This window comes from Botryllus schlosseri, chromosome 2, assembly GCF_051294905.1.
Source record: "Botryllus schlosseri isolate E-star chromosome 2, Bs_hap1, whole genome shotgun sequence".
Lineage (NCBI taxonomy): Eukaryota > Metazoa > Chordata > Ascidiacea > Stolidobranchia > Styelidae > Botryllus > Botryllus schlosseri.
The window spans coordinates 37,391,047-37,418,422 of record NC_137237.1 but is presented as its reverse complement, the minus strand read 5'-3'; the positions used below and the strand labels follow the sequence as shown (position 1 = coordinate 37,418,422).

General features: G+C 41.0%; 1 protein-coding gene across 1 annotated transcript; it reads right to left on the bottom strand.

The window, feature by feature from the left end:
* Positions 1–243: 243 nt before the first annotated feature.
* Positions 244–12,090, bottom strand: LOC145434557 (sepiapterin reductase-like). The gene is made up of 3 exons (XM_080311905.1): positions 11,677–12,090; positions 11,283–11,609; positions 244–590 (listed from the first exon to the last, which is right to left on the bottom strand). Exons 1-3 carry the CDS (start codon positions 11,926–11,928, stop codon positions 336–338), a joined length of 834 nt encoding a protein of 277 aa, XP_080168031.1. The 5' UTR covers positions 11,929–12,090; the 3' UTR covers positions 244–335.
* Positions 12,091–27,376: the final 15,286 nt, after the last annotated feature.

The window sequence follows — 27,376 nt, the reverse complement described above, 5'->3', positions numbered from 1 at the left end:
TCTCTTCATGTGAGTCCAGAAGGTTTAGCAGTAATGAAGCAAATCCGTCTTGTGATTTCTCCATTAAAACAAGATATGAATCAGGTTATCAACCATTTTCTAAACTTGGAGCTTTCGCGGACCCTCTGATTGTCCCCATTGCGTCGCCATTATATGTTCTTCAACCTCAATTCGTCAACCAATTCACATCCAGTGACTATATATGTTAGTGGTACAGCATATCCAGATTTACAGCGGCAACGCTATATGGATATAATTGTAATACCAGGAAGTCCACACGCATAGAATCCATCATCAAAAAGTCAATTAACTACGACTACTCAAGTTCTGACAATTCATGAATCGTCGAGTACGTCATAGTAATCCACGTGATCCCCATTCGAGTAGGAATCCATGCGCAACAGCCGAAGAAGCTTCGCAGCAGATTGCTTGCACGTTAGATACTTTCCATTGGCCTCCATCTCTCGAAAGTTAACGGCGGTGTTGTGTCTGTTCGATGTAGACATCAGCGTCTTCGTAATGTTCGTACCAAGCAATGGTCCCGGTGCGTAGTTTAGCGCACGCACGTTGATGTTTTCTGTAGTCATTACCTGTTGTTGCGTCAGATAGTCAGATAGTCAGAATTGGTTAGTGCAGTAAATGCCAGATGAGGTATTGCATTATTGTAATAAGACCTTCAATATTCCAAATGTACGGGCAATCGTACACTAGGAATAATGCAAACATTACGGAACTACCAATCGAGTTACTCTGGAAATTAGGGGTCGGGCTTGACACGGCATGTATCACCCGAAACATAGGCTAGACGTCCACTATCAGACATCATGATAAACGGTTGAATTATGGTGAAATTTGCACAGACAGACATTTGGTAGACTGGTTAGTTCATATTGTTGGTTAGTTGATTAAGCATTCGCCCGGATTATTGAAAATGATTTACAATATCGATCGATCGCGACCATACAATACCGGGTCATACTTTTATACCTACACGGTATCAACACCTAGCGCGCTAAACATAGGAAATCGGAGAAGCAAGAGACTGGATTATAATCTATATACAGAGTACATGTTTGTCAGTGACTTCGATCCATGTATAATAGGGTTGTCCAAAATATGGAAAATCTTAAAAATACCCCGTGATTGTGTCTCATTCCATAGATTATTGATAAAAAATAACAATGAGCCCAAAAGAAGCTCACGGGAACGCCGTTAAGATTTCGGCCAAAGCGTTTTAAAGTAGCGGCCCAAGAATGGGCGTGACACCGACCATAGAACGGCGAGAAGACTAGTAATCAAATAACCACGGCTCCTGATTGGCTAATTGGCTATGCTTCAATGATCACCACAGCAACAACTTGCTGATTATGTGCTCAAGGAGTCTGCTACCGGTGGGGATTCTGAAATCGCGTTGTTGGTAGGTTGGCAGATGATGATTTAAGATTAATTCAGGACATGTTAAGGTACGAAATACATGATGAACAATCAACAGCTGCTTCACTAAAACTTCTACAGCATGACTGCTTTATTGGAAGGAAACGGCTGTAGCCTACATGCCGTGTTTTCACCGAGGGAAAGCAAAGGCGCTTATGCAAGCGGTAAACGAATTCCCCGTTTGGAAAGGATCCATCATCAGTGAACACAAATATAAAGCTTATCAATGACACGATACCGTAATTTGTGTGATCTTATTAGGCTCAAGCTGTAATATATAGGTGACGTTTTGAATGATATTGGAATCGGCTGAATCAGCGGGTTATGCTTGGCACTCATTAGATGCTTACAGTAAATTGAATTCACTTGTAAGTGTTGGTAAAGTCCCTAATGATAACGCACACTCGCACAGGCTATGCCCAATGTGGTATGTCAAAGTCCCTATTGATCCCGCAGAAAATAGGTGTAAAGATAATCACAGACTATACTGCATAGTATCCAGCATAGTTTGGACATGATATCCAGCATTGTGCTTACTTTATACCTCTTTTCTGCAGCATCATTAAGGACTTTGACAACACTTACATGTGAATTCAATTTGCTGTAAGTATAACTGCCAAGAACAACCGGCTGATTCAGTCAATCCCTAGAGCATTCAAAATATCAACTATACACTACAACTTGAGTCCAATAAGCTCACACAAAGTATAGTGTCATGGTCAAGCTTTATATTTGTATTCACTGATGATGGATCCCTTCTGAAACGGGGAATTCGTTTACTACTTGCATAAGCGTCTTTGCTTTCCCTCGATGAAAACACGGCATGTAGGCTACAGCCGTTTCCTTCACAGCAAAGCAGTCATGCTGTAGAAGTTTATGTGAAGCAGCTGTTGATTGTTCATCATGTATTTTGTACCTTAACATGTCCTGAATTAATCTTAAATCATCATCTGCCAACCTACCAACAACGCGATTTCAGAATCCCCACCGGTAGCAGACTCCTTGAGCACATAATCAGCAAGTTGTTGCTGTGGTGATCATTGAAGCATAGCCAATTAGCCAATCAGGAGCCGTGGTTATTTGATTACTAGTCTTCTCGCCGTTCTATGGTCGGTGGCACGCCCATTCTTGGGCAGCTACTTTAAAACGCTTTGGCCGAAATCTTAACGGCTTTCCCGTGAGCTTCTTTTGGGCTCATTGTTATTTTTTATCAATAATCTATGGAATGAGACACAATCACGGGGCATTTTTAAGATTTTCCAAATTTTGGACAACCCTAGTATAAGGACAGTCGAACATTCTGAGTAATAATTTGATTTGAACAATCCAAACCTCACTACTGACAAACCGTAATCGTTATGGCCTCAGCATCGTCATGTCAGTGAGATGTAGGCTTACCATACGTCCCGTTTTAGGCGGGATAGTCCCGCTTTTTAACGTCTTGTCCCGGCGTCCCGACCAGTCAGCCAAACGTCACGCTTTTTAAGGCCGTAAGGTACTGCTGAACTAACAAAATTTTCCAAATTTTTTTTATTGCAGAATCCCAAAGTATGAAACTAGTTCATTTCAAAAATGTATTGCTTTTGTCTGATTTCGAATAAGAAGTACGTTAAAATACGATTTGAAATCAACTATTTTCGTAGAAATTCACCCCCCATACAAGTTCATTTATTTAAACTCATTCAAAATTGTTATAATCCCTCTGCCGTGCTGATATTGTACAATAAATAGAAGAGCACTATCTGTAAACAATAGAGCGTGACTTTCAAAACATTCAGCAGGCCAGCAGCCGTTCGCTCACCTGGGAATAGCTGTAAGCTGTCAATATTATGAATGTTGTTTATCATATTGTGTATTTTTCAAGATTTCCTTGGTATATTTTGATAGCTAATGGTTTAATTGACCAGTGGGACAAAGACATACAGTACGAATGCATTTGGGAATCTAGCATTTACTGTTTATAAAATATCGCAATTTGAAAATTTTGTGAATCTAGAAGTACCTTACGGCCTTAAGCATGTTTGTTTATGTAGGTTAGGTCTGTAACTTGACTAAAAGTAGCAGTGCTAAATTATCTTGTTAAAATGCCCCCAAAAAAATGTACATTTACAAATGACTTAAAACGAGAATAACCATATTTAAAAGAAACCGTTAATGATAAAGATAAAGTGCGCTGCAGTCATTGTATGGCTGTGTTTGCAATTAGCCACGGCGGACGATCAGATATTGACAAACACTTGCAATTAAAAAAACACAGGTCCTCTATTGAGGCGGCAGCGTCGTCGTCGTGTGTAACTAATTTCTTCAAACCGGCTAATTCTGATCAATCTTTAAAGTTAGCAGCAAAGGAAGCTACGTTTGCATATCACACTGCTATTCACGGACAGAGCTTCAAGAGTTCCGATTGTACCTCAAAGCTAGTTTCAAAATTTTTTGAACCTAAATTTGCTTTAGCAAGGACGAAATGCGAAGCAGTGATTGTAAATTGCATTGCCCCGATGGTAGCTGCTGATCTACAAGAATTGGGCAAAGCCAACTTCGTCACCGTGACTATTGATGATTCGAACAGGAAAGAGATCAAGCTTGTTCCTGTTGTGGTTCGCTACTTCGTACCTGATATCGGCGTGAAAGTGAAGCTGTTTGAATTTAAATCACTTCCCGGTGAAACTGCCGAAATACTTAGCAATTACCTGGTTTCGATTCTTGACCAAAATGAGCTTAAAGAAAAAGTTGTTGGGTTTTGTGCCGACAACTGCAACAGTAATTTTGCAGGTGTGAAAAGAAGAGGGCAAAATGATGTTTTCTTCAAAGTGAAAGAAAAGATCGAAAGAAATCTGACAGGGATCGGATGTGCAGCTCATATTGTTCACAACTGCCTATGTAATAATATCGGAAAATGTAAAGTTAAAATATCACAGCTAAGGGGTCTTGGTCTTAGGAGGCGTCCCGCTTTGAAGTCACAAAAATATGGTAAGCCTAGTGAGATGCATACGGTACATGATTACTAGAACAATTGTCATCTCCTTCGATTAAAACAGTGGTTCTTAACCTTGCCCCCAGCGCCCCCCAGGGGGCGCTGGCGATTTTGAAGGGGGGCGGAAACGCTCAGGGGGCGATATGGGGGGCGCTGGCCTCAGGAGGGCGGTATGGGGGGCGCTGGAGAAAAATGGCTTCGCAGTAGATGATGTGGTGATAAGACATATCGTTAATGAGTATTCAGAGCAAATTAACACCGAAAACTTCGTTACATTTAGCCTACAAAATAGGTTTAATTGTCCATGGGCGCCTAAATGACTGACACCGAAGGTTCCTGTCTTGGCAATCTGAACCCCAGAAGACGAATTCCATCTAGCAGGGAAAAATTATATGTCAGTGAAGAAATACCAATCTGAAATCGTGTGCGTCTTTTAGTTTAGTACGATTGGGCGACAGGGATATTCCTGTTGGGCGATATCCTCGTTGAGCGATTCTGTATTTTTGATATTGCAGACAGGGGGGCACGAAATAACATCATGCACTGAAGTCATACCAACGGGTTCGCCCGCCCGAATATGTTTAATTATTAGTAACGGGCCCTACAGTTTCCAAGAAACTTCACAATGTTCGCTTTAAGTTTTGATGAGTCTGCGCACACTCAACAACTCACTGCGCTGACCCCTGGACAAAAGTGCGTATCGATAAAAAAAAGGTAATAACTTCGGATTTGCTGTGCGCAACGTAGATTTTCTGTGCGCAGAGACCGTGTCAGCACTGCGCACGTGCGCAGCTTAGAGGGAACATTGCACCTCACTCAGATCTACCGGTAAATGTGTTTACGTGAGCAGAGAGAGGATAAAAATTAATCTCAATTTACATGCAATTCCCGGTAATATTGACCAATTCAATCATTAATCAGTTAAATTTTTCACGCTTCGCGCGACTAGGCGAGGATAGCTGCCGCAGTAAATGGACACCCAATGTAGATACCTAACAGGCTTTCAGCAAATAGAGGACAGCCTAATAGGATTCTGGGAGTGAAGTCCCCCGGAAGCTTGGTTTATCACCCGATGGGGGCCCAGGACCAACGTTTTTTTGTTTGGGGGGAGGCTGACGAAGTGCTGTTACGGCCCTCGTAACGAATAATTGTACCTGCGGGCACGCCCGAATATGTTTAATTATCAATTACGTACCCGTTATCTTCCTATACAACAGCTCACTCAGTTTATCGCGACTTATATATGTAATTACCACCTATTCATTCATGCATTATAGAAAATTTTGGTACCTAGGGCGATCAGGCCACACAAACTTTGCTGACCATCGAAATCACGCTATGGGGTTCTTGGGGGTGAAGCCCTCAGAAATTCGGTTTACCACGCTATGGGTGCGCAAGGCAGTCGTTTTTAGGAGGTTGACGAAGTGCTGTTACGACCCTCCATCTTACTGATTGTCTTTATTACATTCCTTACATTATGAAGTTGGGGGGCGCTGGAGCACGATAATTTTCGAAAGGGGGCGCTGGACGAAAAAAGGTTAAGAACCACTGGATTAAAACAACACGAAGTACGGACCAAAGTCAACAATAAGGACAATTTTGATATTTAGGGCTGGGTAGATTGGAACAGTGCTCTTCAACCGGGGCTGTCGTACACCCCAGGGTGTACCAGGATTTGCAAAGGGTGTACCACTCGGATGGGGTGTACAGGGGTTAGGGTTGTTCAGAAATGACCGACTTTCAAAAAGTCGTGGTTTTCAGTCCGATTCCCATGCCTTATACCATAAAAACATATTCTAACTACTTTTTTTCGTAATTCATCCCTTGCATCCGTGTGCATTTTGAACTGGAAGAATATCATCTAAAAATAGGGGATTCCCCTAATATTTGAGTGTCGTTATTCGGACTAGGCTAGTGAACGTCATATATAAGCTGAGTTTATGCAGCTATTGCGGTTTGGAGTGCTACATAACCTTACTATAGAAAGTATGGACGGTTCAGGACACCATTTTCATGTCCCCCACTCCCTTAGAACTCCTCAAAACTGCCTAAGACTGATAGTCATTTATTTGGTTGGATCACATATCCTACACTCCTCAACCCTACCCGAGATTGTCCATCAATTTCCGGGATCACCATGTGCAAGAATACAACTGTGAATGTATCATTCACTCACAGCCACATTTTAAACATCACATTGTTCAAAGGAAACGAAACAATAAGGAAAAGAAATAGATCAACTTGGCAAATACTACAAATCAGGTGGATGAAATGGTTGCTTCAGAGAAATCGGCATATCTGTTCCCGTGATCTTCCACGGCTTGCAAGAGGCTCGCCCGCTGTTCTTTGTCATCTGTTTTTAAAGCATCAAAGTCGGTATTCAATTTTACCAAATGCTCTGCTGCGTCTTTAACTACTTCAACACTACGGTACTCACAAATTCTTGAGCAGTCACGAAATGCGGATCAGTATGCCATTCCGAAACTGGAAGACTCAACTAATCATGTTCGGTATGTATAGCATTGAATAGAAACCATGATTCCGGTCCAATTAAATCAACCATACTCATTGACTCAGAGACAGAGTCAGAGATTAGACACAGAGGTATACCTCAGCGAAATTGTTCAAGAATTGGCATTTGCAGCAATTTAGCAGCCATCGCTTCCTTCACTTTGTCAGGAATTTTTGGTTTCGCCGAGAACATTGTAGATACCACCGTTTCGTCGGTGAGATGCCAATGATGTTTTCACATCTTTTTATATGCCACATCAGCAACTGTGAAATCACATGATGTAAAGTTTGTCATGTCATGAAGGAATTTGTGATTCGTACCGAGTTTCTAATGAACTCTTCAGAATAGCCCATTTGCTCACTCATAATAAACATTTTTTGACAGTATAGCATTTGACTCGTCCATCCAGTGCTATTAGTAGCACCAGGCTTGCAAAAACGATTATCAACATATTGGTCATCTAAAATCATCAAGGCGCCTGTTGCACAGTCTCTGTAGTCATCTCTTATCAAGAATTCTTTCTGCTTTCCATTATATGGCTTAATCAGTGGAATTATTTCTTGCTTATATGGCTTAATCAGTGGAATTATTTCTTGCTTTGCTTCATCAGCTTTCATCGCCAACCGGCTGCCTTCAACAAACTGAAGTGTTTTAGAGCTTCTTAATTGATCATTATGTTTATACTTCTTGGAAGGTAATAAAATCTGTGTTTTCAGGGTCTGTGGTCGCCGATCCAAATACACACTTCACTTCCACATCTCCCGGATGACTAGTTCATGAATATGATCATCAATTCTTCAAGTAACAGAACGGCACCTTTATTTTTTCCATTGTTTGAGGATGTTGTGTCAAACACAAGAGCTCTGACATTTTTTGTTAAATTATAAAGTTCCAGCAGTTCAAATGACGAATCAGCCCGTAATTTCCTGTAGCACTATTAAGAGTTCGAATGCCAAGAAGTTTGCCCTTCTCAAATGCGTTGGAACACGCAGACGATGCCAGCACTGCCAAGGCCTCAAATTGCTCTCCTAAACGACTCCTAGTGAGCTTTCCATTCCAGTGCAATGTGATGTGCTTTGGTGGATCGTTTGCTATTTTTTCAACAATAGACTCGGAAATTTTAAAACGATTTGCAATGCGTCGTCGATAGGTTCCAGGTCTTGAAATATGAAAGTCATTAAGGTCACCATGGCAAGCTTTAATCAGTGCTGCAGTTATCATGGTAGCAGCATTATCGCTGACTTTCAAGCGATCAGAAACCTGGCATATGTCTTTGAACGAACTGGTTTACAGGCGCTTTTAGAGTCACAAATTTAAAATGGCTTCAAAGTCGCTTTGTTTTCTTGATACATATTGCTGGCCTGCAGTTTCCTTTAGTGACAGCCATTTGTTTTCTATTTTCACACTGTCTCTAATCTTTCAATGGCATTGACTTGTGTGATGGTCTTTGTGGCAGCCAGGAACCAAAAACCTATTTCCGTACTTCATCTCCTATGTCCTGGATGTGTAACTTTTCTGGTTCATTTTTCGCATATGAATGCTCTCTTAGGTGTAACACATTCTGCTTAACTTTCCTAAGAGTAAGCAGCTTCGATCCCGTAATGTTTCCTCAGATGGCCCAGCTAGGAAATGCTGTGTCTGCGACCGTGATCTTCTAGTTTTCTTTGATACTATATCACTAGATGGCAATTTTCTTTTTTTTAGACATTTCGCACTATAGCTAATCCTAGAAAAATAAATATAGGCCTACATCAACTCAGTCAAGCAACAAAGAATAGTTGGAAACATTTCAGTTCTCTTAGGTCAAACACATACTGCACAACTTGAGCGGATTAGATCCAGTTATTGATTCTGGAAGATAATGATTCCTAAATTAGAAATACTCCTACCAGTATATTGCTATCTTAGGAAATAACATAAAATTCAGAGCAAACGATTGGCTGGTGTTTTCCACAGTCACTGGAAAAGACATTTACAAGCTTTGTTTTCTATCCCAGTAGACAAGAAAGAGTATCAGGTTCATTAGATCGAATAATTCAATACTGCTACAATACTATAATCACTAATCCTGCGCTAGACTCGCTAACTGCATGAGCCAAAAAGCTACCTGGTAAGTCCTGCACCTCAATCGTAAACACAGTTCTTTAACAACAAAGCAGCAAAACACCTGACTAATCAATGATCCCCATTTCACTGCCGTGCCCAGCGCGTCATCAACGCTAGAACATCTGCTTCACGTCAATGAGAACACTTGCGATTGCTGTCGAGTCACTCACAACGGGGGAATCCCCAAATTCCGAAGAATTTTTTGGGTGCATGAAAAAACGGCAAAATGCACACGGATGTAGGGGATGAATTACAAAAAAAAGTAGCCAGAATTTGTTTTTAAGGTATAAGACATGGGAAACGGACTGAAAACCACGACTTTTTGAAAGTCGGTCAATTCTGAACAACCCTAACAGGGGTGTACCAGATCCGAATTACAATGAGCCGATGGCTAGCTATCACAAAGGCAGGTTTATGGGTCAGTACAGGTTGACGCACAGGTTAATGAGCAATATGGTACGATGCTGTCTCAAGTGTAATGCTGTACACCGCTTGATTGTGATGTCATAAGCCAATGTTTCTCCTATTCATTTAGCCGTCGGCAATAGACCAATGGTTCCGTTTGGTGTTGGAAAGTATGCAGTTAACAAACATGTGTTCAGCTAGTCATTTGTCTATTAGTGATTTTTGAGGAAACCGCCGCGATAGCTCAGACTTCTTGAATCGGTACTTCCTACTTGACGTTAATAAATACCGGAATGCACATAAATGAAGTGACGTAGTCAGGCAGGGTCGAAACAGCTTCCATGTGAAATCGAAACCCTTTTGTTTTAAAATGCCGATTTTATGTCCAAAATTTCGACATACATTTGCAATTTAGTATTTTGCTATTAGTGATGCAAATTAGCGACATAGACTGTGTATAGCGGCATACGATCTGAGGTTACTGACATCTCTTGCAGCCCATGTGCTTCTATCGACTGTGTCTGGTTTGGGGCAGGCCTGATACGCATTAGGCTGGTGCGCCTGCTATCATCGCTGATCTGAATTACCGCTTCTGCAGCAGTAGCTTTACCTACTCTCTCCCCAATATTGTTACATTTAGGTTGATTATCGATCGTAATGTCGTGCTGTTTTGGGGCTGACACGAAATAAATTCCAATTTGCGTGGCGTGCGGCCTAACTGGCTGCGAATAGACTCTGTGACCAAATACTATTTTATCAAATCCAAATTTTTTGACAGCAATAACTTCGCTTGTACTGGTTGGAATTGAACCAAATTTAAAGAACATCATTTTTATAGACAACCCAATACTTTCATGGGGTGAACAGAAAAATTTCACATTTTCCGTTATTTATTTTTATATTATAAATATAAACTTTCTTCTTCCGTAGCCATGCGGCTACTGGTTGGAATTGAACCAAATTTGGTGTGTAGGCTTAAGTTAGTTAACTCAACAATTCTATCAAGTGGCCAGTACGATTTGAGTAGAAAAGTTAAATTTGAAGACCCCTAATGAACAGGGGTGTACGAGTTTTGAGCAAACGTTAAAAGGGTGTACCACATCGAAAAAGGTTGAAGAGCACTGGATTAGAAGACATTGCCATTGCCGTATGGCGGGTATATTGAAACCCTCTGCATAAAGCTATCAATTCCTAGGTGAATCGCAATCATAATGTCGAGTACTTCGTAATGCTTGCTCATCACGATTTCTTGCTAACCAGTCGACTGTTGATTTGAGATCCGAAGTCCGGCTATGTAGCCTATAACACTCTTACCGAAAAGAGTGTGTATTTACATCAAAAGGGCCGGAAAATGTGACACACAAAAACAGAACCTAACTCAGAATTATAGCGCGGTCATACGTGCATGCATAGTTTGGAATAAAATGTTGTGCTCGATTTATACTGCGGTTTAAGTCTGCGGTATATGTTCTGGTTTCTTGTACCATGAGTGTATATTCACACCCGTATATCAGCGGTGGTAGACGGGAGGAAATACACTCTCTCTTAGCTAAAAGTGTACCACCATGATATCAAACTTTCTGGAACGCAATGCGATTGAATAGCATTCCATATATGAAAGAGCTATGAAGGTATGGAACAAATTTTAATTACTTTAAAGAAAGATTCTTTCGGTAATAGCAGTTTAACTAATATTCATGCTCATAAAATTCGTAATCAACTGGCGAGCAATGCTCTGTGAGGCCATCTCAGCTAGACAGTTTGTCAGCAAATAGTCTATTACATGCCGTGTATCTACCCGTCTACAAGCATTGCATTTACACAATAAAAATAGCGTTATGTATCGCGTACCTTGAGCATCATATCACGGGCTGCTTTACCTGACGAATATAGACTCATGCACGTCAGAGGTTGGACAGCGGCCAGCGACGAAATGTTGACGACAAATGTATTCAACTTCGTTTCCCCCGCTTTTGACCAATCTATGAACTCCCCCGTTAAGATAGGGATATGCGCTAAGTTTACGCGAAAATAGTCAGCAACATAGTCCGGGTCGCGGAAGTCGCACATTTCTTTCGAGACATCTCCCAGGGTACCGAAATTAAGTATTAAGATCGCCGATGAGAATGTAGAAGGTATGCAGTCCTTCAAGCATGATTTCATCGTATTACGAATGTCCTGAAGATTGAAATTCGAGTTGATCACAACGTGTTCACCACCCTCAAATACATTGCGTATCACTTGCCTCGGATCTAGACAGATCTGATGTAACGGTTCGTATCTCGACCTCACCTACCCCCTTCCTATTTCTTCGTTCCAACTTCGCAATCCGTGCAGTTTCATCCAAACCATCTTTACACCGAGCAGACGCTACTATTAACGACCCTTCCGCAAGTTCGGCAGCTAGTTCAGTCGCGATTCCCCTTCCTAAACCTTGGCTAGCGCCAGTAATGACCGCAAGTGTAGGATATTGGAATATAAACTTTGCATTCGCCATCCAGCCTACTAATGCACGAACAGAACGATCGTGTTGCTATTAGGCATAGCGCAAAGTAAACAAGCGCTTGTGAGATGAACGTACGATATCATATGCTCGCTTTGAGGATGCGGTTCATAGGAAATTGTCAATATTGCGTTCTTACATCCGCATGCCGGCAGCCTTTCAGATGGGAAACGTACGCAAAACATTGTGCAGTGTAACCTTCCTGTTCACGAAACTAGCAAATCATTTTATCGTGTTCCGTGACTGAACAAGTCAAGTGTAACTAATCCTCGCGTATTAGATTTTATGTAACGCTCGTATATTGTAAATGTCTTTCGGGACGGGATTAAGTACTTCGTCATCAGATGAAATGACCCGGATTTAAGCAAAGATTTGAAACTAGACTACGGAACAACGGCAGTATGTTGTATTTTCACTTCGCATAAAGCAGTGATTCTCAAACTTTTTAGACCGCAACCCAAATCTGAGTTTTAGTGGTATTTCGCGACCCAAGCCTCGCACATCAAAATGAATTCGTTTTTAATATGTATAATGTATATGTTACGTTTTAATGACATAGAGAACGCGCCGACAACAATTGTACGCAATGCATCTCTATGAAAATGTCTGATGCTCCCCATTTCAAATTTGGTGCCTTATATTCCCTTGGGGTCGCATTTGCACTGCATGTGTACTATTGTCTAATCAGATTGTAAGGATAGAACTGTTCGGTGCCATTTCGACGACCAAACATATCAACATCGAAAATTTTGGCCAGCCAGTGACGGTCTATTTTGGCTAAGCTTTTAACGCCGCCGATATTTTTGACTTTGCGCAGCCGTATGTTGGCCAAAACGGAAGGTCTTCATGTGTCCCAGCGCAGCAGGCGGTTGGCCTTGAAATATCTGCGTATCATATTCCCGCACCCGCTCGTTGCACACCCAAACACTAAAGCATCCCAACAGTATCCGACGGTGTGAATGCAAACCCCTTATACGCGTGATCTAAAGGTCGGCACTTTTACATGACAAAGCCATAGTGTAGTGAAGTTAGTTTGTGCGGTACAATATTTTACGATTTGAACAAAATGATTATCATTTTATAACTTTATACCAAAATGTTCATTAATTCCTGCTAGAGGCCAACTTTCTTCATGTCATAACCCCACCCTACACTAGTTCATCCCGACGGTCTTCGACCATGTTTTCAAGAAAAAACAGTCGGACTAATCTTATCATGAATTCAAACCAAAGGTCGACAGATTCTCATGACTCAGCCATATTTTTCGCGTGTCTCGCTTGTTGGCTATAGTACCCAACACAGCAGTGACCTTGGATATGTAAAAACTATCGCAGGATTTTTCGTAATAGATAGAACAAATATTACATACATATAATTAGATAGCTCCGGCACCGTGTTAACCCAGAAACCAGTTGCAACACATACTTTAATAACCTTTGAAGTGGAAAAAAATTTGCGTTAAATTAATTTGCAAATGTGAGTCTTAATGATGGTATTTACTACTATCTTCGTTCCTCGCGCTAATCGAACAGTTATTGCGAGCAAAAGATGATTGTTCACGTTCAGCGGAAGAAAGCAGGGAGTCAATTTTACGTCATTTTTCCAGGCTGTCGCCGGCTCAGACGTGCTGATACACTGTTTGTCTGCCACTTTTGGTTACGTAATAATTATAGTGCGGAAATACTAATTTACTACGGCTTGTGAGAGACAAAGTTATTGCCAAAGCTACGGTTAGTGGTGCGTCGTAAGTCAAACAAGTTGTAACTACAAAAGTTAGGGAGACACTGCCCTTGAATTCCATATAACGTTTCTTTGTACTTCAAAAAAATTGACAATTATTCACAATTTTCATCTGCACTCATCCGGATTCTCATTAGCGATACCTTTGTCATTCGCACTACAATTTTCTACATTCGCACGAGTGCGTACCATATCCCACAGGTTGAAAAGTACTGCCCTAGGGTGCACGGTACACTCGGTTGAAGAGACCTGTCCTAAACAACCGCTGCACATTGATTTGGATAATTTATACAACCTAATAAACATGCAAAATACCGGAAAGTCATTCTTCAAGTGATAGTAAATAGACCAACAGAAATTATACGTTGTTGCACTTACGAAATGAGAACTAAAACGTTGTGGCTGTTTTATTTTTCAAATGCGACAAACCCAACAAACACCTTCAAACCTACCCAATTCACGCCTGTGGCTGTTATACTCATTATATTTGCGCACGAAAAATATGCATTCATGAATCACTACGAATGTCGAAATAATCAAAATTGTCTCCGTTAGCAAACGCGTCTGCGCGAAACAGTTGTGTAGAACTAGAAACGTCTCGGCCATGCTCGTGCCGAGCAACGGTCCCGGGCCGTAGTTCATCACTCGTGCGTTGGGATTTTCAGCTGCTAGTACCTGATGGAGAACTCAATTGTCTTTTCAAAATGTGATGTTGCTCGCAAAGACTTACAGATTCAGCCAATTTTATACACGTTAATATAGAAAATATACATTAGGGTTTCCTTGTGAATATCCACCACTGAAATCAACAAAAATACCCTTACCTATATGAAATATATTTATTAAACATCGCAAGTCCAATCACTGATATGTTCATCTACTTCATGTAGTAGGGGTGAATATGTGGTGCCGATGAGACGATAATTTTAAAAAGTATTGCATGTCGATCAGTGATGAGAGGATGTTGATTTTTGAGAATAGGAGTCTGTCCGACAGGTTGCGTGTCTGTGAAACTATCCGTCTGATTCCGAAGAATCTCATCCAACTATCCGACCATATCCGAAAATGTCGTTCCGAATCCGAAAAGTCCGTATCGAAGAACGTTGCCGCAGAATATCAATTGTACAATTGAACCGAGATACTTTTCTGCACTACATCATCACAAATATTATTACTAGAATGAACAAAAACACAGTATTCGGACTTTTTATTATTGGAAGGTTAACGCAACTAATGCTACTAGTTTGAAGTAGGTGTGCGAAGGAAAGTTGCATCTCGGATCGAAAGCAAATGGAAAAGGACAGATTATTAGGCAATGAACATATAACAAGGCAATAACCAGGGCTGTGGAGTCGGTAAATTTCACTACCGACTCCAACTCCAACTCCGACTCCTGAGTGTTTAAATGTATCGACTCCGACTCTGACTCCTGAGTCTTTATACCTACCGACTCCGACTTCAATCCAGACTCCAATAGTATTACCAATTTACTTTGAAAATTATATGCCACGGGACGGTTAAAAGACTATCATATAACCATTAAACATATGCAAACATATGACTAACGATGGCATGCAAAATTGTTTCATTGTGGCACAGCTCGAATTATTCATGCAAGAATTATGCATAAAAGATTGCCTTTCTAAATATCCTTCCTTTTTCACATTTTATCAGTTTTTATAACATGGGCTCTCTTAGAACCTAATATGAATGTATCATTCGAACACGACATATAGCCCATCCTGTATAATTAAAATATAAATAAAACAATCGAAGTATTGCTCTTATGTATGAGTCAGCAAGTATTACAGAGATACATCGTACTAATTTTCTCATTACACACTGTACCACCAAGCACACCACACTCTCACTACTATTAGACATTGGTCATAAACTAGGGTTGCCATACGTCCGGAATTTCCCGGACATGTCCGGAATTTCACTGTTCAAACTAGCGTCCGGGAGGAATTTCTAAAATATGCCAAATGTCCGGAATTTTGAAGACCTGAAGTAGGCTCATAATTTTTTCGTAAATCAGCATAAAAACAATATTTTTTGGGAATATTTATGCTGATGCATGATATTATTCTTCGCGCTGCGCGCGATTTACGATCATATATATTGATTTTAATATGGAGACCACCACTCACGCAAAAACTGCAATAAAATATACATAAAATCACCTTCATTTACTGGAATAAACCTAATTGTAATCGCAATTACAGGAGAACGGTATATTCCTAGAGATCCTAAATCCCGTTTGCTTTATTCAAAGATAGTGGTTCCAAACGGGGGGGGGGTCGCTTGCCTTTATTCTGGGGTTTGCGAATATATTGATAATATATTTAACGTAATCAGATTTCAAAATAGCCCTTGAGTAAGTCTGGGCAAAGGTGCTGACTTCTTTTTAGTTATTACCTCATCAAATTTTGATCTGGGCAACGGAATGTTTTCAAGTTAGAGATGGAGTCGCGACCATAAACGGTTGGAAACCACTGGATGTGGGGTGTTTATAAAGCTCCGTCGTGCGCACCGCCATAAGGCTAAGAAACAAATTTATCGGTAGGACATGAACATGACTTAACGATGTGCAATTACACTCCCTGTATTTTCGAAATCATCATCCTTCACCAGCTTTACCGCTAACTCTGATCATGTGGGCGGAGAGTAGCATCTATATAGTAATATATGGAACGACCAATAATATTTACAGAATTCATTCAAATAATTTAACGACCAGATGCATATAGAAACCAGATTCATATAGCAAGCAAGAAGTTGCATCGATTTTCTATAGTGTGGGCTCGAAATCATTGTTTTATTGAGCGGGAGGGGGCTGAAAACATGTGCTGTCTGTCCCGGTTACACAACACACAGCCACAAACTCCTGAACCGGATCGTGACCACCTCTGGTCTATGAGCAAAGCTTTGCTGGTGTGACGTCAAAACTCATTTAAAAATCAACCGGTGGGCGCTGAAGAGTGTCCGGAATTTGGGTTGCTGAAATATGGTAACCCTCTCATAAACGAAATTTAGGAAGTAGTCAAATAGCATATATCTAGTCTACATGCACTTGATCAAGTATTCAAGGACTAGGACTTGCAGTCTTTCTTAATCATTTGTTCGACCCAAGCAGCTAAGCTACACTACAATTATTTTTAATTTTGTCAAGTGGGAAGGAGCGTTTGGTTATACTTACTTCAATTTTACAGCCAGGCGATATATTTGCTCTGTCACAATATCATGGTATAATTCCGAAAATTGCATCAATTTGTGACAGCATTACGAAGATGCATATTGCTTCTTTCTTCTTCCATGCAACTGAATGGTAATCTGCAAATAATATCAAATTATCTCTATGTCAGGGGTGGCCAACCTTTTCGACTAAAGGGCAACATGAGATTTACGAGCCATTGCGCGGGGAACTTGCATGTTGATGAGCTTGAAAACAAGATTTATGACTGCGCTTTAAAATTGATAACAATTATGTCATGAAAACTCACAGTGCAACTGTACATTGTGCAAGTGCGTGCAGTCATGCGCTTGTCGCGCGAAGCACGAAATATTTTCCAAGGTAATGAATGAATTCGATCTATAAATATATTACTTGCATATATTAGGGGCCGCCTCTGTATAGCAATGGGCTCATTTGGCAAGGGCAGGATTATTTCGGGTTCTAGGCATAGCAATATCGACGGTTTAAGTCAGAGGTCTCAAACACGCGGCCCGCGGGCCGCATGCGGCCCGCCAGATCATTTTGTGCGGCCCGCGTCGGCAGTTTGGATTTTTAAGTATTCGATAACATTTAACTGCAACATATCATTTTTTAGATTTGAGAACTTGAAATTCGCTCTAAAACTACTCCGAAATCCTGAAACTATACTCATCAAACTTCACCATCGCATCACTTTCAACAGTTACCATGCGGTGGAAGATCAGCTATATACGTCACATTGCTTGTTTATGATGATAGGACTTGACTCGTTGATAATTCGTGACTGAAAATTATGATTTGTACTTGGGCGCGACGTTTTGTAGAATTACTCGAACGCGTACTGAATGGGAGGAAAAATAAGGATGACTCGAGTTGAGTCGGGTGAAACGTTACAATCAGAGAAGGACATGTGACTCGGAAAGCCGTCACTTGGTACAATCACAGACGCAACAAACTACCAAAATGTTATAGTAAATTAACTGAACAAACTGAAATAGCAATATATCAAAAGGCCGTAACTTGCGTTGCGGAGCGTATTTAGCAATCCAAGTAGGCCGGTATGGCAACCATTGACACTCTGTCCCCCCTCTTAATGTGAAGTTAGTTATTTCCTGCGTAATATTGGGTCTCTTTAACCATGGTAATATTGCCTATTGAAGGTGACGAGTATAAAGTAGCGGTGTTACGCTCCATTGCTGTAACACCAATGGATTCGTCAGCGACTAGAAATTTTTATTGCTATGGCACATTAATCAGTCGGCAGTTGTCATTGATCTGTAAATCTAACGCTGATTTAATTTTACTTTGGTAATGGCATGATCAATAGCCAAGTTATCAGGAGTATGCTCGCAACCCAGATTAGGATGTATTGCTCCAATGCTTCGATCAGATCAATATTTGTTAAACTTTTATATCATCTACCAATAATTGCGGCACGTGAAATGTCTGCTAGCTGCCAAATTATAACGCGACAGCTTTTACGATGTCATGAGATGCATTTGTACTCTCGCATGGTGTGTCTATAACTACATATTTTGACAGATTATGCCAAGTAGCCTACAACAACAATTTTATTCAAGCATTTGAAAATGTGATATTTTTCGTACCAGGCGTGAATTCACAATAGTAAATCACATTTCGCTTAGGGTGTGGTATGCCAGTCTGCAAGGTCCCGTAAAATAAGGCCTATACTTGGATATACATTGAATACCCCTATTATTGTTGCTGCGGCCCGCGGCGCCATCAAAAACTAGAAATTGGCCCGCGACCACATTTGAGTTTGAGACCTCTGGTTTAAGTGAACATGCCTCAGTCATTTTGTGCAAATGTTTCATCGTCGACGATCTCGCTTCGAGCGCACAAGCGAAGTCGCATGTTGGACGACACGTTATCTCCTAATTGCGAGTATAGTTGGACTTAATTCTGTAAATTACGCGTATTTATGATTTCCAGGAGGGGTTCCAATACTAAATGCAAGAAATGTGACAATAAATCATGCGAAGTGCTAAGGAAAATTTCAAGTCAAATAAATCTGCTACGCAATATTCCACTTCATGGCCATTGGTCAGACACGAAGATCTGCGATTAATGTGGCTGGCCCCAAGTTACGTCAATGCGTCGAAACTGATGTTTTAGTCATCATCAAATTTCACGGTTAGGCTAATCAAATTTCGGTTGGCCTCGCAATTTTACCTAATGTTATATCTAATTTCGAGAATTACCTCGCAGGCCACACAAAACCTTCTAGGGCGCCACATTTGGCTTGTGGGGCACGGTTTGGCCGCCCCTAATCTGTATACTAATATACTACACTGTTACTAATAACTGTGATTGATGGCACATAAAAATCCTATTATAGTTATTAGTAGTAATTTAAAGATACCTTTCTTGATAAAGAAGTCGGGGTCGAAGTCAAGGTCATTTTCACAAACTCCGACTCCGACTCCAGTCAGTATTTTTTCCACGACTCCGAGTCCAGCCACCACAGTTTTCACGACTACGATTCCGACTCCGACTCCATCAAGCAAAAATTAGCCAAACTCCGACTCCATAGCCCTGGTAATAACACTAATCATTGAACCATATTACCCAATAAATATCAAGAGGTAATATTTGCTGATTGTTACCATATAAGTTTTCAATTATAATAATGGGGTGAACATCGGATGCAGATAATCCACATTTTGCCCACAACTAGTAGAAGGCTATAGTATAGCGGCTAGTCGATACTTCAACGGCCCCCCTTATTAACGCAGCTTCTGAGTACTAATATTTCTCGTTCAATTCGCAGTATCATTACTTGTAGTTCTAATTTGCTTCAGTTCTTTTGTCTGGAGAACGTACCTGTTTAAATTGAATAGCAAGTGTAGCATCGCCATTGATTTTCCAAAAATAAAATTACAGTCTAGGGCAGTGGTTCTCAACCTTTTTCACCTCGCGGACCGGTAAAATTTCCAAAAATGTCTGGCGGACCGGTGAAATTTCAAAATTGAAATGAAGCCAAAATGTAAAGTATGCAACCGTTTTTAGCAATTATATGGTGCTAGAGTGCGACATTTAGAGGGTTTTGATAGCAATTAATTACCTTCATGATGGCATCCATGTGATTTCATGGTAGTGAGTCTGCTGAGTCGAGGTAAAATTGCCTTGTCCAGATATATGTGCTACCGCCGAGAGTCGTTTACAGTCTTTCGCGCCGAAGGCCGTGGGTTTAACCGACCACGCCAACACGAATAATAATCTTCTCTTTGACAATATCGAGAGAAGAAGCGTTTCGGAGTATAACCAAGCTCCTTGTCGTGCTACCTTGCTTATTGCACACTGCCATCAAACGTAGGCTACTCTGGCAACTACGAATACAATGTGTGCCGCAAGACAACACCTTACAGCAGCTGTACCGGCCATGCGCAAACCCGGGCAGAAAAATTGCTTCGTCAGCTCACCCCAAAAATGCTGGTGTTGGGCCCACTCGGGGCGATAAGCCAAACTTCCGGGGGCTTCGCCCCTAGACCCTACAGTTGGGTGGATGTTTTCACCTGTACTTGTGAGTACATTCATTCTACTTAGTATAAGCAGAAAGTTTATGCAGCTTAATCGAGCCAACAGCGAAAATTTCCGATCATTCATGACCGAATCGGTATTCTCGCTGCTGAATTTTTGGCACAACCTTCGGAGTCCCATGTTAGCCTGAACTTGTGTTGGTACGTCGCGGCGCGGTAATGACTGACGCCGAAATGCCTATTTATATAAATCATGCGTATTTCTCGGAAAAGGGCACCTATAAGCATGGCATTTAGTGACACTAAATCGCGCAAAGTGCGAAAAGAAGTTGAAAAATGTTGAAAAAAGTTTCAAAAAAATTAAACTATGATTTATGTTCATTTGCAAAACAGTTTTGGGCCCTTTTCAAGCTCGGTCCCTCTTCAATTGGGCGGTTTGGGAGCCCCAGTTACGGTCCTGCCCGAAATGAATGAATCGAAAACGAATGATCGCGCAAACTGCGCTGTTTAGCGATGAGTCAGCTCGTATATGTTCTGTACTTGTTGTCTTCAACATTGCATCTTGAAATTAAGGTATAAAATTGTAATATACCTCGCGGACCGGCAGGAATGTCAACGCGGACCGGCACCGGTCCGCGAACCGGCGGTTGAGAACCACTGGTCTAGGGCATTTTTACGTTTGTCCATATTTTTATCATCGTATAGGAATCGCGTAAAGTGTTAACATCGTATCCATACAACTTCTCCATATTGCTCTTCGACTAAACCAGTGGTTCCTAACCTTTTTATCCTCAACGTCCCCTTTCAAAAAATGCCTGGGTCTGGTGCCTCCTTGTTTTAAGAACTGTAGTAAAAACAATGGGTAAGTGCTTGAAGTCCGGTTTTGGGTTGGGACTTCACTAATAGACCACTCGACTAATTACCGGTATAACTGTATGTGCTGTTTTCGGGATCGAATCCAGGTTGTTATAACATCTATCGGGTGAGGCCTACGTGCTTATAGCATTTGGTTCGAGATCTACGTACACATCCCGAATTCTCCTCTGCGATTGGCAATACGGGGAAGTTAATAGTATCGGGTTTTGTTTTATTGCTTTGTGTGACTACTTAATCAACTCAGAATGTGGTAGAGATTTGCTCACATTGAATTTAGTACTGCACCAAGCTCTTAACTTTAACATGAATGGGGTAACAACAGTAAGCATAGTATCATCCTTTATGATACGATAAAGAATTATTCCGACGATTTAATTTTGTAGCTCTCAAATACAAGCATATTTAGTTCTTCAGTATGGCCAAAAAACTTTAAAACATCTTTAATGTACAAAAGGCATCACTCTCAAAAGTTGTACAGCACAGTGCCTTTTCGATTTCGACACGCAGTGCGCTGCAGAATACAATACCTGGTTCAAAACATTTTGAGGAAAGTAACCCGAGGTATCAGTATACCATCAGAGTCATTTCAAAACACCACAAAACCGCGATATAATAAAAAATACAGGAAGGTTTCGAAACGATTTGGAGCAGCTAACGTGACATTGAATGTGTTTTAAATGGAAATTGTCAATCCAAAAGTACGCCAAATTCATTTTACATGAATTAAAATGAACCACTGCATTCACGGAAACATCGTCGGTTGATATTTAGCGATGAGCGAAACGAAAATATTGTGATTTGACAGATTTTGTCGAATGTGAGTTTGTTATGAGAACTCAGGGATATATAGAACCATTGTTCTAGTATATTATCATATGTACTTACTACATCACCTAATGCGAGGCCATTTTTCTTCAGCGCCCCCATACCGCCTCTAAGCCTAACGCCCCCCATTTCGTCCCGTGAGCGTTTCCGGCCACTTCAAAATCCAAATCGCCATCGCGGGGGGGGGGGGGTGCTGAAGGCAAGGTCAGGAACAACTACATGGACTAAACTAAAGGCCGTACTATGGGCGAGGGAGCATGCCATGACATTTTCTAAAACGGGATGTTCAAGTAAACAAAAGATGAGTATCTTATTTCCATAACAAAGCTGTCATTTGCAACTCATGATGCGGTCGAATGCTCATGTTGTCGGAAATTCATACCTTCTGGGATGCATCAATGTGCGTTGTGCAGCAAACTCTCTGCACCTTCTGCATAGATCAATTTGAAGCTTTTTACAGTCCATGCGAACGAATTATGACCGTTTTCAAAACTACTTACTTGAGTAGATTTAAAGCCAGCAAATTCTACTTATACTCCAAGTAGTCTTAGGTCGCTTTGAAAATTTCTACTTGTACTTGAGTCTATTTTTGCGTCGATACTTCCACTTCTACTTGAGTAGCTTACTTGACTACTTTGATCACCTCTGTTGATAAACCAATAAATGTCTGTCTGTCTGTCTAGCGCCCCGGAATGAACAAGGTGGGACAAAAAGCGGATTTGCCCAAAATTTCGGCTTCCTAGTTTGGTTGTCATCTGCACTGCGAATCTGAGGTGTCACGTCCTTGTCAAAAACAATTCGCTTCTACCAAAGTGTTTATCTCGAATACATGCAAGCTTACACGGTCTATACATGGGTGGGAAATAGGCGCATTCACAAGATTTCAGATGTTGCATAGGGTGCAAATTGGGACATATAAACTTTCTGATAACGCATTACTTTTTAACACCATTCCGATGAATGAAAACGATTTAATTACACCACACCTAATGAAGATCTATTCGCGCCTTCTTTGGGCGGTACACGTAGTCGTAAGTAGAACCCTCGCCTGACTTGCGATACATCTCCATGATAATGCTGGTCAACACTATTTTTGTTGACTTTGATCAGACAATTGTTTTTGACTAATTTTTGGGCGCTGAATTAAAAAATTACTTCTGCTTTTCTCTATCACGTCATTTTTTTTGGTTAGGTACCCACCACATTGTCTCATAATGCACATAATAGCACTATTTTTAATATTTTTTGCTTATCGTATAAAACGTTTCAAAAATCACAAGCAGTCGAAAGTAAATCAATAGACTTCAAATAAACATTTGCACTGCTTTATTCGGTTGATTTAAACTGATATTGCTTCTACATGACAAATAAAATGCGAGTTTCGGGGTCCAATTTTACGCCAATAACCTATTATTCTGTAGGTTGTCTAGTTTGATACTTGAGCAACAGTAAGCTAACATATGTAAGCTCCAATCTACTCTGGCATCATACCCCCATCATCTTCAGATGTTGGGGGACATTTTCTCCTTGTCCATCTCTGACTATGTCAAGGTTTTTAGGGAAATTATTAAGATATTTTAGCTTTTTTGAATGTCTGCTGTTCGACATAAAGATATTGCAGTGACACCTGTGTATTAGGGTTGCATTGCATCCGTATTGTCTAACCACTAGAAAACACAATATTTCAAAGCTGAAACACATGATTCAATCGTTCTCGTGATATTGCAACAATTCAATGTTTCTGTATTCCTCTTAATTGTTTCTGCATTATTCATGTAGACTAAATGAGTGTGCAATTATTACTGCACCCAAGACTTTGCCATTTTGAAGAATAGCAAAGTTTAGGATCCTTTTTGAGCTACCTATGGCATTTGCCATTCACTTGACTTGAAAATCGGGATTCACAACTCCTCCGGTTATCCATGGTAACGGTATCATGCCAATACCAGTATCACGGCAATACTCAGAGCTACCGAAAGTAGGCCTACGAAGGAAAGGCTGTTTCTCCTGATCGAAAGTGAGATACCTTTTCTTCCTTGTCAAGTAATCTTTTCTCACTTCATAAGGATGTTCAAAGCCCCGAAGATGTCTATTCAAAGTCCCAAAGCTTATGTCGGATCAATAACTCGGGTTGATGGACTACTTTACTTTCTGAATCAACTTTGACTTTAAATTTTTTATCATGTGGGCTGTTATCCCTAAGATCTTCATCTTGATACAAATCATCGAGCGTATAGGAGTTTCAGGTTGGTTGGTTGGTAGGTTTTTTTTATTGGTGCCCGGCTGTGACCTTGTGCACCAGGCTGAAAGTTTGATTAGGACAAGACAGGAGTTTCAGGTGACACTGAATAAGCTGAAAGTGGCATTGGACATATAGCTGATAGTAAATGTCATTTTTCTTTTTCTTTCCATACCCTGCAGTTTGAATCAAATATGTGTGTGAAATATCCTCGGATAATAGCACCCTCTAACCAAAAATGGGGGAAAACATCGGGCTAGATCGATACCATTACCTTTTCCCAACATAATTCAGTCGAGCACTTGACTATATAACTTATTATAAGTTAAAAGTGTGGATTTTTAGATGATATGGAAAAGTAATATGGCTAAATTCGTGAAAATTTGCAGATTTTGGGCATATGTCATAGAGCAAAAAGTTGACGTGATAGAAGAAAACCAGTGGGATTTTTGGAATCAGCACCCCAAAATTAGCCTTAATCAAGTGCCAAATCAAAGTCAACAAATTTTTCGTTCAAAATTGTTGCACAGTGTAATTGATTTATTTGACGTGTTTTCGTCCATTGTATTAAACGTGAAAACTAATATCGGAAAGTGCCCGTTACTTGATTTGCGCCCAACGCCTTGCCGTGAATCGTCGCAATTCGCGATTTCGAGATTTTGAAGGATGTACGTTCTGTGTTGTAAACAATTTGTACAGAAATAATAATGCATTTTTTAGTGCGAGGGTTATTTAGATTGCCAGCCAATCGTTATACATTATACAAATGAATATACTTGGCGACGAGGCACGCCTTTAGGCCTAAAAATTTGGATGTAATTCAAATGCGGCTAGGATTGCATTTAAAACAAATGGTTGTTTAAAACAATTTGTTTAAAACAAACAAAGGCCTTTAAAAAAAAACAAGATTGTGTTTTTTCAAGTTGTATAGTTATGCCATAATTATGTAAATACTTTCCAAAAAACAGGTTGTATGTCCATAAGGACGATTACCACCTGGTATGGCATACGTATACGACGTGGGATGGTTGGAACCCTCAAAATAGTCGGTTCAGCAGCTATGGTACCTACATATTTCGTCAAAAGAGCTATATTTACCTCATATTATCAATTGTCAATGTCAATCCACTATGACTATGAAGTGACTGCGGAATTACTACGCGCTGAAAACCATCAATATTGAGCATGACTATGTCTTCGTGCAGAGAAAGCGAATGTTTGCGAGTCGAAAACCAAGAAAAATCATCAATGTGCGTCTTTGGATTCCAATTACCGTGACTGACAGATAATTTTACTAGTTTCATGGTTTTGTCCTTCAGCGTCGTGTCGCGAATTTCATTGCGAGTTAACGGTAAGCCATCGAATGCCATATCAATAGCGTGAACGATCTCCGCGTTTTCACGAATTTCCAGTCCGTCAAACTCAGGGTCTGGACCCTTTGGTAAGCGAGATGAACCGTCGGCGTTTCCGTGCTGATTAGTCGGTTTATAGCGAATATCGTATAAGTAAGCCATGAGCGTTAGTGCCCATCGCTGTAAACGTTGCGCTGTAATTACTAATCCTATAGAAAGAAAGAGTTGTACGACACTGAAACGTAAATGCACGAACATAGCAGTCCTCCCCTATAAGTTGAGAGGGTTGCCCACATTTACGTAGGTCTGTAGAAATCGGTTGGCTTTCTGTTCCTAAGAGGATAACGTCTACCCGACGTACGGGCAGGACTAGCTGCAGGACCTTGTGCCCTGCTCCTAACCAATGATTCCTCAGCTTCTGACTGTTGAGGCTGAGCAACTTCCTGTGTGGCTGTATTATTGCCAGCTGAAATCAAGCGTGGTTGGAGTTGGTTCTTGTGCCTCCTCCAATACCCATGATCTGTTTTTATAATGTACACAACACGTCCCAGTATTTCCGTCACCACGCCAGCAACCCAATTTGGTCCGCTTCGGTAACTGCGAGCGTAAACCGAGGAACCAATCTCGAAATGAGTGCCTGATTGTCTAGGCGTAACGGGTTTCGATTTATCGAAGGGCGAGCACAAACTTAACAAATTGCGCGGCTGTCGACCATGCAAAATCTCGGCAGGCGTTTTCCAGTCTATGCCCGGGTGCGGTGCACATCGGTACGTAGCGAGAAGTGTTTGGAGCGCGAAGTTGAGATCTTTTCCCCGTCGCAATTTTTTATTAATCCAGCTTTTAAAGTCTGGACGAAACGCCCCGCTTCCCCGTTCGAGGCAGGGTGAAAAGACGGTGATACGATATGGCTGATTGCCAAATGAGAACAAAAGGTATCGAATTCATTTGATGTGAATTGCGGCCCGCCATCCGTGACAATTGTTACGGGCAAGCCTTCAATAGAGAAGACTTCCCGCAAAGCGTTGACTACACACAAGGTTGTGGTAGATCCGACATTCATTACTTTAACGAAACGATATTTCGAATGCGCATCGACGATGACAAGAAACATTTTATTGTTTATTGGACCTGCGAAATCCAAGGGGATTCGTTCAAAGCTTTCAGAAGTTTTGGGCCATTCGCGATACTGACGATCAGGCGCTTTCATTACCAAGCGTCGCAACTCTTAACGAGATTTTCAATGTCGCGATTAATGGAAGGCCATGCGATGTAACGTCGAGCCCTCTGCTTCATTTTCGCGATACCCCAATGTCCTTCGTGCAACAGTGATAAGACTCGTGAGCGAAGTGACTGCGGAATTACTACGCGCTGAAAACCACATCAATATTGAGCATGACTAATGACTATGTCTTCGTGCAGAGAAAGCGAATGTTTGCGAGTCGAAAACCAAGAAATATCATCACTGTGCGTCTTTGGATTCCAATTACCATGAGTGACAGATAATTTTACTAGTTTCATGGTTTTGTCCTTCAGCGTCGCGTCGCGAATTTCATTGCGAGTTAACGCGAAGCCATCGAATGCCATATCAATAGCGTGAACGATCTCCGCGTTTTCACGAATTTCCAGTTCGTCAAACTCGGGGTCTGGTCCCTTTGGTAAGCGAGATGAACCGTCGGCGTTTCCGTGCTGATTAGTC